Here is a 15,327-nt window from a genome sequence, read left to right as displayed (position 1 = left end):
TCACTCTGACCTCTGCGACTTACTCTGACACCCCAACTTCTCGCATGTCCTCCCTCGCAGTGTCCACGAACCTCCTCCTTAGCCTTTCTCTTCTCCTCTAGTCTGGCAGCTCTATCTTCTACCTGTCCTGCTTCTTTCACTTTGTTTCCAAACCTTCCTACTGTACCTGCTCTGTCCCTCTAATATACTCATTCCTAATCTTGTCCATTCTTGTCACTTCCAGTGAAAATCACAGCATCTTTAACTCTGCCACTTCTTGCTCCACCTCTTGTCTTTTTGTCAGTGGCCATAACACATTTTATGTTTAGGCCATACATGGCTGGTCTCTCTACCATCTTTTAAATCTTCCCTTTCATTCCTGCAGATCTTAATAATGTCATTAAAAACATCTCTCTGCTATCTAAAAACCTTATATTGACAGAGCATATGTTGAGATAGATAGACTATCGCTGTCATATTGTTCTAAAGTATAGATTTCAATCACAGTTGAACATAGCGCATGTTTTCTGAAAGATTTGACATAAATTAAGTAAAACATAATACAGGAGCAATTTCTAAATGTGACTCTGGCCCACGGTTTAAACCTAAACCTTAAATTGCAGCAAAGTCATATTCAGTACTGTACTGATCAATGTAAAAGGCAAATGCTAATATAATAAAGGAAGCCAAAATTGATAAATAAATGTGAATGTCAAAGCAAATATTCTGTGAAAGCTTGTTTTGTGTTAGTATGCATACAACTGTCCTCATAAGTTGCATTTTTATTTAAATATAATAATCCAACTGGCTCTGAGTGAGAGCTGGGTATGTTGGGATAGATACACTTGAAACTCTTCTGATGACATCTGGTTGATGATTACACAGACAGTGAATGTCTCTGACCAAAGGTTTAGAAAAAATGCTGAGTAGTATATAAGCAGCAAGGAATGTGCTCACGCAACACTGTCTGACATTTCATGTGTTCATGATGGTAAGATTCACATCACTGGTTCTTGTCCTTTTGGCTTTGTGTATCTGCAGGACTTTTGGTAAGTTTCCAAAAACTTCTGAAATATTACACTTTGCATACACAATATTTGATATCACAATTACGCGACTTAATGTAGATTATTTACTGTTTGGTTAGCAAAGAAAATGCAGAAGCAGCAGTTTGTGTACGTGTGTGTGTGTGTGACAAAACAAAAAAATGAAAGTGTAAATGTTAAAGCAGTTGAAGTTAGAGGTTTAACTTGTGGCCCTTTCTCCACAATGGCCTATTGACACCTCTCTGTCATTCTAACAGGACAAACGTGTGAAGGAAACTGTGGGAACAAACTTAACTCTTGTTCATGCCAACCAACATGTACTTCTCTGAAAAACTGCTGCACAGACTATAAAGAGTACTGTGTGGAAATCCTTCCATATTCTGGGTCTTGTTTTGGTGGGACAGATTTTATTGTCCTTGATGCAAGTTTCAGTAACAGTTCCCAGATTGTTTGCAGGTAAATCTTTTCTTGTACACCTCAGTGTTTACTATATGTGTTGCTGAAGCTGTTCTGATTATAGCTATCATTTATTGATGATAATTAAATGAAATTTAATGTCTTTATATTTACACGGTTCATGTACAGTATAGGAGCTTACTGATTATTCTTCTTTAATGGCAGATTCAACAATAATGTCAGTACTGCGGGGTATGTGGATGACAACACTAGAGGCCATTGCATCTCGCCACTGTTGTATCAAACAGGATGGGTTCCCCTGCACATTTCCTCAGATAACGGCATTACGTTCAGTAGGGTTGGCACATGGCTTTCGGGTATAATAATTATTTGCGTATTTTTACAAGGATGACCTAAAAACTTGTAAGTTGATGAAACAACATAAATGTATGATTTTTATGATTCAATACAGTACATGCTGGCAAGTTAGATTCGCGGCTCAAGGCGATGATGGTCAACTCAACACAATGGCAGTACTACGGTACACCTAATGTTGGAGGGACTCTTGAGATGACATGGAACATCTCTTTGGTCAGAGCTAAAAGTGTCAATATAGAGCTCTGGGGATACAGGGAGACAGGTGAGTAAAACTGCATATGGACATTTTGTAAGTGCGTCAGCGCCGTTAAGTAGGTAACTTTATAAAATGTTTCTTTGTAGGTGAACCTTATTCGGACTACTGGCAGGGTGAGTGGAAATATCTCTATTCACTTGCAAAGAATCAGCCCAACAATGGCTCCTTTAGATTTTTGCCCGAACCAGCAGAAAACAGCTTTTCAAATTGGGAGCTTGGCTCTCTGCGCATCAGCTCCAGTGACAATCCTGATGGCACATGGTGTGTTCAAACACTTTCTAATATATGCTATAGATAACTGTGAGATCATTTTTCTTTATATTATTGTTTTATGCATTTAGCACATTACTGGAATTCACAGCTTCATTCGTCATTCAGGAATGTACAAGCTGTCTGGACTGAGGACCATGCTCTTGCCTGGCATCTGGAGAAGAAGTTTAGGCAGAACTCAGAAGCTTGGGCCCTGGAGAAGTGTTTAGCATGGGACCAGCTAGAAAAAAAACTGCCCAACTTCCTTACTGAGATCATAGACTGCCCCTGCACCCTGGCTCAAGCCAGAGCAGACACTGGAAGGTTTCATGTAAGTGAATAGAGCAGCCAGCTACGATGGGGTAGAACTTATAGTTAAACTTTTTTGAGATGTGTTGCTGCCATCCAATTCAAAATTAGCTAATATTTTCCATGAAATGGTAAAATATTTCAGTTTCAGCATCTGATATAGTTCAATTGTGAACAAAATGGGCTAATGAGATTTGCAAATCCATGCATTCTGTTTTTATTAGCATTTTACACATCGTCCAACATTTTTGAATTGGGGCTGTAAAAATGAAAGCTCAAACAGTCTAACTAACAACCACAGACAAGTCAAAACTGTGATACTGTATTTTGTCTTGGGAGATACATTTGACACCTGTGTGAAGAATTCCACTAAAGGAATTTGACACCACTGTAACGAGGGTAATAAAAAGTGAACTTTGCATCAATGACCTCAGCTGTTGGGTCAACTAATCAGAAATTAGCAAGACTTTTTATTTGGAGAAGAGCTGCATCCCAAGTGTGTTGGGGCTGTAAGCAGCACGTGGCCAAACCACGTGTACACAAGAATTCACCATCTTTGCCGTGTACAAAATGAGCTCTGGTGCATCCTTTGTTCACTAATCATGATGTTTTTACCACTTGATTGGAGTCCATCTGTGGGAAATTCAGTCAATTGGACATGTTTTTGAAAGGTATACACCTGTGTATATAAGGTCCCACAGTTAGTGCATGTCAGAGCACAAAACAGAATTGAGGCAAAGATGAATGCAGCAATGTACAGAGATTTCCTTGAAGAAAACTTGTTCCAGAGCGCTCTGGACCTCAGTCTGGGGGACGGTTCATCTTTGAACAGAACAACGACCCTAAGCACAAAAGCCAAGATAACAAAGGAGTGCCTACGGGACAACTCTGTGAATGTCCTTGAGTGGTGCAGCCTGAGCTCAGACTTGAGACCTATTAAACATCTATGGAGAGATCTGAAAATGGCTGTGCACCAACACTCTCCATCCAACCTGATGGAGCTTGACAGGTAATGCAAAGAAGAAACTGCCCAAAAATAGGTGTGCCAAGCTTTTTGCATCATGCTCAAAAAGACCTGAGTCTGGGATTGGAGCTTCAACAAAGTATTAAGCAAAGGTGGTGAATACTTATGTACATGGGATTTTGTTCTTTTTTTATTTTTAATACATTTGCAAAGATTTCAAACAAACTTCTTTCACCTTGTCATTACTGGGTATTTTTTATAGAATTTTGAAGAAAATAATGAATTTGTTTCATTTTGGAATAATCCTGTAACATGACAAAATGTGGAAAAAGTTAAGTGCAGTGAATACTTTCTGGATGCACTGTACATGAAAAGTAATGACTAAAACTGAACAAAGACATCATCAGATTATGGGGATTTTATTTTATGTGCTTAAAAGTTTACAAGGCCTTTATTTCTTTATGGAAGTTATCAGGCACTGTGGGCTTTTGCTAATGCTTCATCCTTATCATCCTAGTTCAAAGTCAAAGAAAACTCTTTCCTAATTAGGTATTATAAGTAGTATGTGTGTTTCAGAATAAATCGTATTGCCTTTTAAATAACAAGTTGTGCGGATTGAATTAAATCATTATTAATTATTAAAAATGAATGAAAAACCTGACTACCTTTATCATATTATAATTATGTTTCAGAGCTGCTGTGTATACATTATCAAAGTTGGTACTTGGCTGCCTGGTCACAGATGCTGTGTTTCTATCCTCAGACTGATTATGGCTGCGATATAGAGAAAGGGAGTGTGTGCACCTATCATCCTGGGAGTGTGCATTGTGTGAGGGCCATACAAGCAAGGTGAGTCCTTGACTCAGAGCTTACTTGCCATTACTATATTTTTGAACAATATATATTTTACATTTATACAAGTGCAATTTATTCATAAGTAGTGTTTCTGCAACATAAGTACAGAAGGTAATTTGATAAAAATGGAATGTAAAAATACTTTTACGTTTACGTTTATTCTTACATGTTTATTCTTATACTGCACTGTTGTCCATTAGCTGCCTTTAAAAAAAAATCTAAAATCTTATCTATAACCGCAGTTACATGTCCACACCTTGCCACTGCTTCTTTACCTTGATAGTAAATAACAATAAGTACCTTCCTTGTGTTGTTGTACTCACTTGCATAAAAGCACACAAACTGGTAATTTGCCCCACCTACTGTCAACGCTCAACAGAATTATCACACTTGTAGTAAAACAGTAACCTATGCACTGATTAATCGAGATCTTCTTGAGTGAGATCTTCTTGGTATCAACACATCTAAAAATATATTAAAGCATATTGAATGTCTGTAGAGAAATTATTGTGATTATTATCATGAATCACTTGAGTTAAAAATTAAGCTATATGCTGCAATGGATTTAATATGAAAAGATGTGTGCAACTGGTAAACATTGTTTGAAATTGCTCAGTATAGTGCAGATGGACTTTACAGCAATTGTTAGTATGTAAACACAGAAAAATAACAAAATGAATATCCCCAACACCAGCAAGTCATTGCAACCGCATCTTAGCAAAGTGCAGCCTGAGAGACACACTATGCTTTTATCTACTGCAGAGTTTGTTGTACTAATGAACACTGTTGTGAAAATGTATCAACAGTCCTAAATATGCAGCAGGACAACAGTGTTGTTATGACAGCACTGGTGCTCAGGTGCTGACAGCCGACTCAATTGGGGGTAGTACTCCGGACCGAGCACATGACTGGGGGTCACCTCCCTACAAAAGGCCTCCTCGAATACCTGGACAATCCCACTGGGTCTATGATGTTCTCAGCTTTTACTATTGCTGCTTGTGGTCTGATAACTGCCACTATTATTTCAAACACCGGCCTTCCAGTGACTGCAGACGTTACAAGTCACCCAGCTCAGGTTAGTGATTCACTGAGCACAAAACAGTGTGTGTGTTTCTTTAAATTGCTGTTAAATCTTAGATTTCTGTACGGCCAGCTGTGGTGTTTGGAGATCCTCATTTCATAACGTTTGATGGTGTCAACTACTCCTTCAATGGCAAAGGGGAGTATACCTTGGTAACGTCAGCAGAAAAAAAGCTGACAATCCAAGGCAGAACAGAGGCACTAAACGGTGAGCTACTAAAAGAACTGAGCTGTTTTTTGCATATAAAATGCACTCTGCACCATAACTGCTACAATTTCTTTTCCCATGCAATAAATCTAATTCTTTCATTATTAGGAAACACAATTAATGCAACAAAGCTATCAGCTGTGGCGATGTATGAAGCATTCTCTGATGTTATTGAGGTGCGTCTGGTTAGTGGTCAGAACAGCCTTGAGGTCCTGCAGAACCAAAAAACTCTCTCCTTTACTGAACAGAGCTGGATGGATCTGCATGGTGAGAGCAAGATTCACCTTACTGCTTATGAAGTGCTGAACTGTTTGAATTCCTTCTTATGAAAGTTTATAATATGTATATGGTTATTTTAATTAAGTTGTTTGCAAACCTGGAGTCTAGTCAGTGAGATGAGTATAGAGGTGTGGTTTAGGACTACCTTGACTTATAAAGAAAAACACAATGTCAGTGTGCTATTCACAAGCAGTTTCATCCGCTGTGAACCTTAGCTCACAAAACAGAAGCCTCAGAGGACCTATGATCTACAGTTTCTTATTTGCATGTACTGTAGCTAGAAGGGTTTACAGAGTAATCTCAAAGACTTCAGATATTAATCAGTCCACAGTTAGACATATTGTATATAAATGCAGTTGATTTACCCCTCTGACAGATCACTCTAAAGGCACAACACAGAATCCTCAAAGAGGTAATAAAGAGAATAACTGCAAGAACTGATTCCTAGGAGTTTGTTAACATCAGATCTCAACCCAATTTAGTAAGGCCAGAGAGCAACAAGTACAAAGACACTCTTTTTAAATTTGATTCCAGCAAATATGAGCCTTAAAAGCAAACTCTTGATATCAGCTGGATATGACTACTACACTGGAACTGCTTTTTTTCTTACCATTTGATCACTTCTCTCTTGTAGGTGTGTTTGTCTTTTCTCCGACCTCTACAAATGTGACTGTGATGTTCCCCACTGGAGCTGGTGTTGAAGTGCGACTGAGGGAAGGAATCATGACAACCACTGTGCTCCTGCCGGAGGAGTTCAAAGACTTCACAATCGGACTGCTAGGAAAGATGAACGGTGATGCCAGAGACGACCTGGTTCTCAGTAATGGTGAACTTGTGCAGAACACCAGTGATCCAGAGGAGCTGTTCAAGTTTGGGGCAAGCTGTAAGTAATTGGACCCACAAATTGTTCTTGTAATGTTTTGATCCAAATCAATGTTTTTGAGCTATATATGTCATAGTATGAACCACACCACAATTTGGGAGTAAATTACAGCTGTGGGTATGAATTTCATGAAAATAATTTTCTTTCACCAGGATTGTGACTATATATTTACAACCCTAATTCCAAAAAAGTTGAGAAGATGTGTAAAACATAAATAAAAACACAATGCAATGATTTGCAAATCTCATCAACCCATCTTTTATCCACAATACAACATAAACAACATTTCAAATGTTGAAACTGAGAAATTATACCATTTCACAGAAAACATTAGCTCATTTTCAATTTAATCGCAGCAATATGTCTTAAAAAAGTTGGAAGAGGGTGATGTTTACCATTGTGTAGCATCCCCTCTTCTTTTAACAGCTGTCTGTAAACATCTGGGAAGTGAGGAGACCAGTTGCTGGAGTTTAGGAGGGGAATATTGTCCCATTCTTGTCTGATACAGGATCGTAGCTGCTCAACAGTCCTGGGCTTTTGTTTTTTATTTTATGATGTGCAAAATGTTTTCTATTGGTAAAAGGTCTGGAATGCAGGCAGGTCAGTTCAGCATCCGGACTCTTCTCCAGCAAAGCCATGCTGTTGTGATGGATGCAGTATGTGGGTCTTTCCAGATGTGTAAGAAATTAATGCGCCCCCATACCATCAGAGATGCAGGCTTTGAACTGTCTGTTGATAACAAGCTGATGGTCCCGCTCATCTTAAGTCCACAAGACACGGCAAACAATTTTAAAAACAACATTTCCCCTGACCAACAGTGTTCCATTTTGCTTCAGACCATTTTAAATGAACTTTGGCCTGGAGAACATGACAGCATTTCTGGATCGTGTATAAATATTCAATATTTAAGATTCAAGATTCAAACATCTTTATTGAGCCCATGGGGAAATTGTGTTGTGTTGTTACAGCTGCGTGAAAAGTAGAAAATAAAGGCAAAAACTTCCACCAAGCCAATGGTTAAAAAAGACAAGTGCTTTCATAAATTGAATACAAAATACCAAGGTTGGGGAACACTAGAAGGTTAACGGTTTGATTCTATTCATTATGGCTGTGGCCTTTCTGTGTGGAGTTTGGATGTTCTTCCCATAATTGCGTTGGTTTCCTCCCACAGTCCAAAGACATTCATGTTAGGTTAATTGGTGACTCTAACTTTGACTGTATGTATAAATGATTGTCTGTCTGTGTGTTGGCACTGATAGACTGGTGACATGTCTAGGTTGTATCCTGTCTCTGACCCAATGACAGGTGGCATAAGCTCCATGTTAAATTTAATGCAACTGTGTGTCTTCTTTTTTGTCTGACAGGGGCTGTATCCAACAACTCATCATTGTTCACATACGATTCTGAATATCTTTTGGACACATATTACAATGCTTCTAAACATGACCCCAGTTTTATTCCAGTGTTTTCAATTCCTGACAGTCCAGATGATCCATTAGCCAGTCAGGCATCTAAAATATGCTTCGGAGAGGGCTCAGAGTTTTGTAGGTATGAGGATTGTTTTTTACAACTTTTCTTATTATAATAATTATTGAATCAATTTGAGTCATGTGTTTTAGGAAGCAGGGCTAAAACAAGTGCTGGATTATTGGACTATTTATTTTGATTGAATAACTGTTCCTTTACGGGGAAAGTAGGATGCAGTATTTTGAGCTCGCCCACAACACAAACTGAACCTCCTCATATATTGGCTTGAGACTATAATGGTCTGCACATACAGTATATTGTGCTTTTCGGCCTTACTGGTCCCCAAAGCACTTTCCAGTTGGGAGCAACTTGGGGTTCATTGTCTTGCCCTCATGACATATTTCATATGGAAGTTATTTTTAATGCCACTAAAATATTTATTGTATAATTTTTATTTCCTCTGTCCTGTAGGTATGATATCCTTGTAGGTCGTAGTCCAACAATGGGAAATGTTACCAGAGCGTCTTTTCAGAATCACATTTCTCTTGTTCATGATCTACAACCAGGTGTGTATAGGATGTATGAGACAATATCTATTGATTAGTAGCATTTACTTCACAGTGTGTATTGTTATACTGTGCAGTGATATCCTGTGGATGGCTATCACCACCTTCTAATGGGAAGAAGGAGGGGACTACGTATTTACAAGGAGCTAGTGTGCAACTTTCCTGCAACAACGGCTACGATCTTAAAGGATCTGCAGTGCGAGTATGCCAGGAGAACGGCCAGTGGTCTGGAGAGGAGACAAGCTGTGTGGTCCCCAGTACGGATAAACATAAATAAATAAGTTTTGTCCAGTAATGCTGATCTTCACAAATCATATGTGGATGTGTTTGATCATGCCTGTGAGTTTGTCTTTGTGTGCACCATTTGATCCATTAAATCACCTCTGAAGTTTTGAAATTCGCAGAAATTTTAATCACTATCACTGATACAGTGATACATTTCTTGATTAGGTAAGTGTTATTTGGCTGCTTTCTGCCTGCTATGTGAATCTGGATTGTTATAGCAGCCATTTTTCAGCTTCTTAGCACATTAGCCCTGTTACCAGCTATATCTGTTATGATTTTTAGCTCTATTAAAAAAAAAAAAGCTCTTTAAAGGATAAAGGAAAGGAGTCAAGTGCAGAAAGCAGATCTAACAGATTAAAAGAATCATTAAGGAAAAAAAATCATGTTATTGTAAATTCTTGTACTTATTCCACACATATTTTGAATATCACCTTAAGCACGACAATCACAAAAAGAGCTGCAAAATCCTGGAGGGACTGATAAGGTATGTCCTAATTTAGACCAATATATCAGTTTCATCGAGAAAAGGACATATTCTGACAGTTGGTGTTAGTCTGAAACCTTTGCTCAACCCAGTGCTTTTAAATAATACAAGGAGGCAGAATATCGAAGCTGTAATATGTGTGTAATACGTTTACTCAAATTCTAAAAAACAAAAGTCTTATCACAGCATAAAGTTCAATGTCCAGCTTTTTTTTGTTTGCTTTGTCAGTAGCAAACAAGAAGCAGACAAAAAAAAAAAAACTAATTCAAAGAGACATAAAAGCAAAGTGTTATGAGAAAGAATGTTTCCATTTCATGAGACAATTAGGATTTTTGAAAATAATTTAAGTTCATTGGAAGTTGGAGATGAGTTTATTTTCAACAACTTTTTAAATATTGGTATTGATACTTGCGACTGTGCACAGTGTGGTAGTTCATTGCACCATTGTGGGACCACTGCTTGGGATCTTGTGCTGTGTGGTGAAGGGACCATTAGATGTCGTGCATTGACATCTGGTGGAGAAATCTGGGAGCTGATGTCTGTGAACTCATTGGTGAAGAAGCTGGCAATGTTGTCAGCAGTGAGAGATGTGGATGGAGGAGGTGAAATGGTGAGAGTTTCCTGGTGTCAGTGGTGATGGTATGATTCAATTTTTACACTGGTGATGCTGTGAGAAACAGATGCAAGCGGGCTCTGATATTCAGCCAGACCAGATGGGGTCATGAACTTGTGCCACTTCCTCTTAGCATTTCTGAGTGTGGTGTATTGTTTACGGATCAGATCATGGAGCCAGGGATTAGGAACTAAAGAATCGACAGTCCAGACAGGTTGAGAGTGTAGTGGATTAGGTGTCAGTCAAGCCTTGAGAGGACCTGTGATCGGGGGTAGGCCGGAACCTTCGGATGTTGAGGGTAGTCATATGATAAATTAGTTGGACTGTATATTATCAAATGCTTTTCTGCAGTGGAACATGTAAAACGTGATTTGGCTTGAGTTGTTATGCCTGATTCCCATCCTGGCACAACCCTCACATTTTGTTAGGGCTCAGGAGCAGCACCAGGGAGACATTTGGCGGGGTGGGATTCTGCATCCCAAATTGAGGGCCTATGCATTGAGCCACCACACCCCCCTAGACAAAATCAAAGTAATCTGAATATTTCCAGCTGCTGAATGTAGGGACTTCCACCTTCCAACCCAGTTTAATACTTATGGGGCTGCTAATAGAGTAGAAGTATGGTAAATGGTCGGTACTCATATAGAGCTTTTCTACCTATTGGTACTTCACACACATTCACACTAAGAATCACAATTACACACATACACAGACCCACACACACACACACACACACACACACACACACACACACACACAAACATAGACACACACACACACACACACACACACACACACACACACAAACACACACACACCTATGGGGGAGCTATGCAGCTGGCTAACAGTCACCGGGAGCAACTAAGTTGGGGTTTAGTCTCTTGCTCAAGGACACTTTGACATGTGACCAGAGGAGCTGGTGATCGAAACCAGGAACTGGGTATTGGAACCAGTGCACTAACTCTAATGGCAAAATATTTTACTATTGTGAGACAGTTGACGGATGCTAAAAGGGTAAATGTCCAGGTGTCAGCAAAGAGAAATTTAGTCTCACCTCACTGTCCTAATGGGTGAGGGGTGTGAGAAAAGGTAAAATTAGAGGAGAGCAGATAGGGTGGCCATTATCTGTGAGGTGATACAGGTTTCTGTTGGTAGCCTGATGGGTGTGTAGCAAAAGCTGGGAGGAAGTCACAGAGCAAGAGAAAAAAAGAGGCAGGGTGCTCTAGGTGAGGGGGCACAGGTGGGGAAGGTGTCATCTTCTGTGAGAGCTAAAGATCCAGCGTTTGTGAAGGAGAAATTAGGAGTTGAATGAATGAAATGAAACGACAATCAAATGAACATAGCATACACTGTTCGATATTTAAAACTCTCCACAGACACTTCATTTTTGTATTTTGAAGAAGCAATTCATGATAGAATGAGCTTTAATGTTTGTCACATTCCAGGTAACATTGCAGGAATTGTGGCTGGATCTGTCATCGGAGCTTTAGCGCTGATTGTAATTTTTACATCAATTGTACTGCACTCCAGAAAACAAAAAAGGTGTGTTTTTTATGTCATTTTATTATTAATGTACCTAATATGATAAATGTTTAAAAGGCCAGGTACTCTGGTTCTCAATTGAAAGTAAACTTTCTCTATCTCTTTTTTTTTCAGAAAAGCTAAAGGTTCAGAGGAAGCTATCGCAAATGAGGCCTTTTAACCTTGATTCTTCATTCACTGTGGAAGTTAAAACATTTAAAAATCGATGCTTACTTTCACTTTAATTTGAAACCATAAACCTGTCATGGTTTTGGATGCTCTGTGTAAACATGAGGGCAGGTCTACTTTAATAATATACTAAGTCTAAAAAACTGTTAACTGCTTCCAGCAATTGTACAAACACTCCATTACTATTATCTTCAGAAACTGTAATGTTAAAGGTTTACAGGGAAAATTATCAAAGATTCAAACATTTGTATGTGACAGAGAACTGCAACTAGAAACAGTTTTATGTTTTTTAGCAATGAAATGCTTGGAGGACTACTGTGACAATGCTTTAAGCTTAATGTGTGTCTATTAACAGTTTAATCTAAAACTAAGCTCAGAATCTAATATTTAAAATAGCTGTGGTGGATTAATCTTGTATATAATCACTAAAATACACAAAGTACTTTACGTGTACATGCATTTTAAATTTGTTTTCTACCATTGTAAACAGATTTAATGGCATATTATGAAAGTTTTTAATTTGCATTTTCACCCTGTAATGGTCCAACGTACATGTCTTTTTATGGTTGTTTAGCAGCAATTTCTGCTTTAATGAATAAATTAACTTTGATATATGTCTTTACAAAAACTAAAATGCATGGCATAAAATGTGTCCTTTTTATTCGAATGTATTAGCCATTCTAGTATTTTCCAAGATTAATATAAATCCTTGGCTTGTGAATGAGGTAATCATCATACAGAATATATTTAAAAGATGGTGTTGCTGAAAATAGAGTGTATCTTAATTTGTAGTATTTTGTTTTTGTACTTAAAGTTATTTGGTGACATTGATACCGTGTTCTCATATTGTGTAACATTTATCTGTTTTTTGACTACTGGTTTGGATGAGTCATGTAAATGAAAATTAATAAATGTCATTCCTCTTTGATGGCAAATGGCTCATTGATTTGTTATTGGTACACTGTGACACCCACAGACATGAAGCTGAAGATGTAAAATTCCTCACCACCACTCCACTGCGTCAGTCTTCTTGTTGTAAACATGTCCAACATTGTGATGCGTCATCACATCTTAATGTCTGTTTGGTCTTTAGTTTTTCTTCATTCTTGGGTTTAGAAACTGTAAATAACTGTTGTTTACTGTGTGACTGTGCTGTTCCCTCACATAACACAGTGCCGTGGACAAAGAGCACCAGTATGTGACAAGACTGTAGAGGCCACTGCTGAACAAAGTGTCTGCTCTCTGCTTCCAGAGTCACTCTCCAACAACTTGCCATCAAGTCTCCAGAGATATAAATACAAATATTTAGCATTATCCTCTCCAGGTCCCAGGGCAACAGAGAAGTAACACCCCAGCTCATGACACATCAAGTCACTCTCACCCCTTAGATCACACTTGCTGCTGGACAAGTGGTAAAATGAATCAGCTGGGTATATAAAGTGTGTGAGCAGAGCATTACAGATGCTACATCAGCATTTTCCTCAAACCTCCTGTTCACTTTCTGTTAAGTGTTTGGGACTAAAGACACAGCTGCCCTATTGTTTAGTCTCCAGGTCATCAATCCCGACTTGTTTGTTGGGGTGGAGCTACAGCCATTGCAGTTTTATTTGCTTGCATCATTTTGAGCTTATCTTCTGGGATATGGGTGAACCAAATAAAGTATTATCTCGTCCCATTTTCCGCCGAGATGTGGACTGGGATCCTTTTCCAAACTGGACACAGCCGAGTCGCATCTTTGCGCAGGATTTTGGCCTCCCTCCTTTCCTGGAGCCGTGTGATCTGGACTGGATAGACTGGGCAAAAAAGAGATTGGCATCTTTCTCTTGGCCAGGCTACACACAAACTCCAGTTCTGCCTCCACTGCGGGGTCTGCACCCTGCTGCACTGAACCAACCGGGTGTGCGAGAACTGACAGGCGGAGTGTCAGAGATTCAAACGGGGCAGGGAAGCTGGAAGATCAACTTGGATGTGAACCACTTCTTACCTGAGGAGATCACAATCACAACAAGGGAGGGATACTTGCAAATATCTGGTACTGCATGTCATTTCTAGGCGTGAGATTAATTATGTGATGAAACCATGATAACAAGTTGCAATTGCAGTGGATCCTACTCATGAGTGATTTGTTTTACCCCATAGATTAAAAAATATTTTTATGTTGTTGCTTTCAAGGAAATCACGAAGAAAGGCAAGACGAGCATGAAACGATATCGAGATGCTTCACTCGGAAATACAAGTAGGTTGTCTCTAGGAATATGAAAAGTTCTAAAAGACTTTTTAAATATAATGTAAGACTATAGTATCTTCTATAAACAAACCTGTTAATGGAAAAGATACTGAGCATTTAAGAAGGCAGGAGGTCAATAAAAGCACACGATTATAATGTGTCAACATTTTAGGCAGTCGACAGAGAAACATACAAAAAAGGCGTAACAAAGAAAAGTTTGCTGAGCTAAACACAATGACTGCAGTTTTCTTGAGTGTTTATCCTGCACCAAGAGGTGGTAAATATTATTACTGATCACACTGGATTGTCAGCAGAGACATATACAAAAGGAATTCAAACAGAAAAGATTGCTCTGCTTGTGTACAAATAGCATTTGTCTTGAGTTTGTGTATTACCAGCAGATAAACCTGTTGTCTTTACTTGTTCAAGGTTGCCACAGGGAGTGGACTTGAGGCACATCAGCTCTTCACTGTCTGATGATGGAGTCCTGTCTGTGGAGGCTCCCGTGCCTGGAACATCCATCAGCTCCCCAGCCAATGAGATTGTCATACCTGTTCAGATCAGACAGAAGCAGGATGGAGAAAAGTTAAATGTGAAAAAGTGAGCAGAGCATGAAACTCCAGTCAGATTTTGTTAGTAGCAATGATATTTAAATCTAATTTTACGCCTTAATAAAATGTATTCACTGTAACAAGATTATATCCCAGCCATAAGACACTGACTAATACTGTATATCATCGACACCATCTTAAGTCAACAGTATAAAACTAAGCCAGCTTTAAAAATTAGCAATTAGTTTTGCATGATGTGGCATTTCTAATTCAATGCAGATAGTACTTTGTTAGTAATTATTCATAGAAAGCAAGTGTGTCCACATTTTTAATTGTAAGAGAGAATGATTGGCAAAATGTAAGTTCACTGTGCATGTATCAGATAACCAGAAGCTGTTATATGGCCTAAGAAATTATTTTATTCCTGATGCATTATCAAAAGTGTCATTTGTTCATCTGTTGCTCTATTTCTCAAGAGACTGCCAAAATGTTTGTGACATAACCCACACACACATACTGAAATCTTCTTTACTACAATGTCG

At 38.7% G+C, this 15,327-nt stretch overlaps 2 protein-coding genes across 3 annotated transcripts; both read left to right on the top strand.

Moving 5' to 3' along the window:
- Nucleotides 1-879: 879 nt before the first annotated feature.
- LOC137103808 (sushi domain-containing protein 2-like) lies at nucleotides 880-12,521 on the top strand. 2 transcript variants are annotated; one of them, XM_067484496.1, is made up of 16 exons: nucleotides 880-1,028; nucleotides 1,283-1,481; nucleotides 1,647-1,798; nucleotides 1,894-2,061; nucleotides 2,142-2,316; nucleotides 2,434-2,635; nucleotides 4,341-4,426; nucleotides 5,239-5,507; nucleotides 5,586-5,720; nucleotides 5,829-5,987; nucleotides 6,634-6,882; nucleotides 8,247-8,430; nucleotides 8,821-8,915; nucleotides 8,993-9,172; nucleotides 11,743-11,839; nucleotides 11,954-12,521. In XM_067484496.1, the coding sequence occupies exons 1-16, from the start codon at nucleotides 965-967 to the stop codon at nucleotides 11,997-11,999; spliced, it is 2,460 nt and encodes an 819-aa protein (XP_067340597.1). In that variant the 5' UTR covers nucleotides 880-964; the 3' UTR covers nucleotides 12,000-12,521. The 2 variants fall into 2 exon arrangements, with proteins under 2 accessions (XP_067340597.1, XP_067340596.1); XM_067484495.1 differs by having other exon boundaries at nucleotides 5,586-5,987.
- Nucleotides 12,522-13,411: 890 nt separating this feature from the next.
- LOC137103810 (heat shock protein beta-1-like) lies at nucleotides 13,412-15,213 on the top strand. Its single transcript, XM_067484500.1, has 3 exons — nucleotides 13,412-14,039; nucleotides 14,180-14,243; nucleotides 14,664-15,213. Exons 1-3 carry the CDS (start codon nucleotides 13,469-13,471, stop codon nucleotides 14,836-14,838), a joined length of 810 nt encoding a protein of 269 aa, XP_067340601.1. The 5' UTR covers nucleotides 13,412-13,468; the 3' UTR covers nucleotides 14,839-15,213.
- Nucleotides 15,214-15,327: the final 114 nt, after the last annotated feature.

The sequence above is a fragment of the Channa argus genome, chromosome 18 (assembly GCF_033026475.1).
Source record: "Channa argus isolate prfri chromosome 18, Channa argus male v1.0, whole genome shotgun sequence".
Taxonomy (NCBI): Eukaryota; Metazoa; Chordata; class Actinopteri; order Anabantiformes; family Channidae; genus Channa; species Channa argus.
Note: the sequence above shows the minus strand (reverse complement) of the source record. Positions and strands in the feature narration are given on the sequence as shown.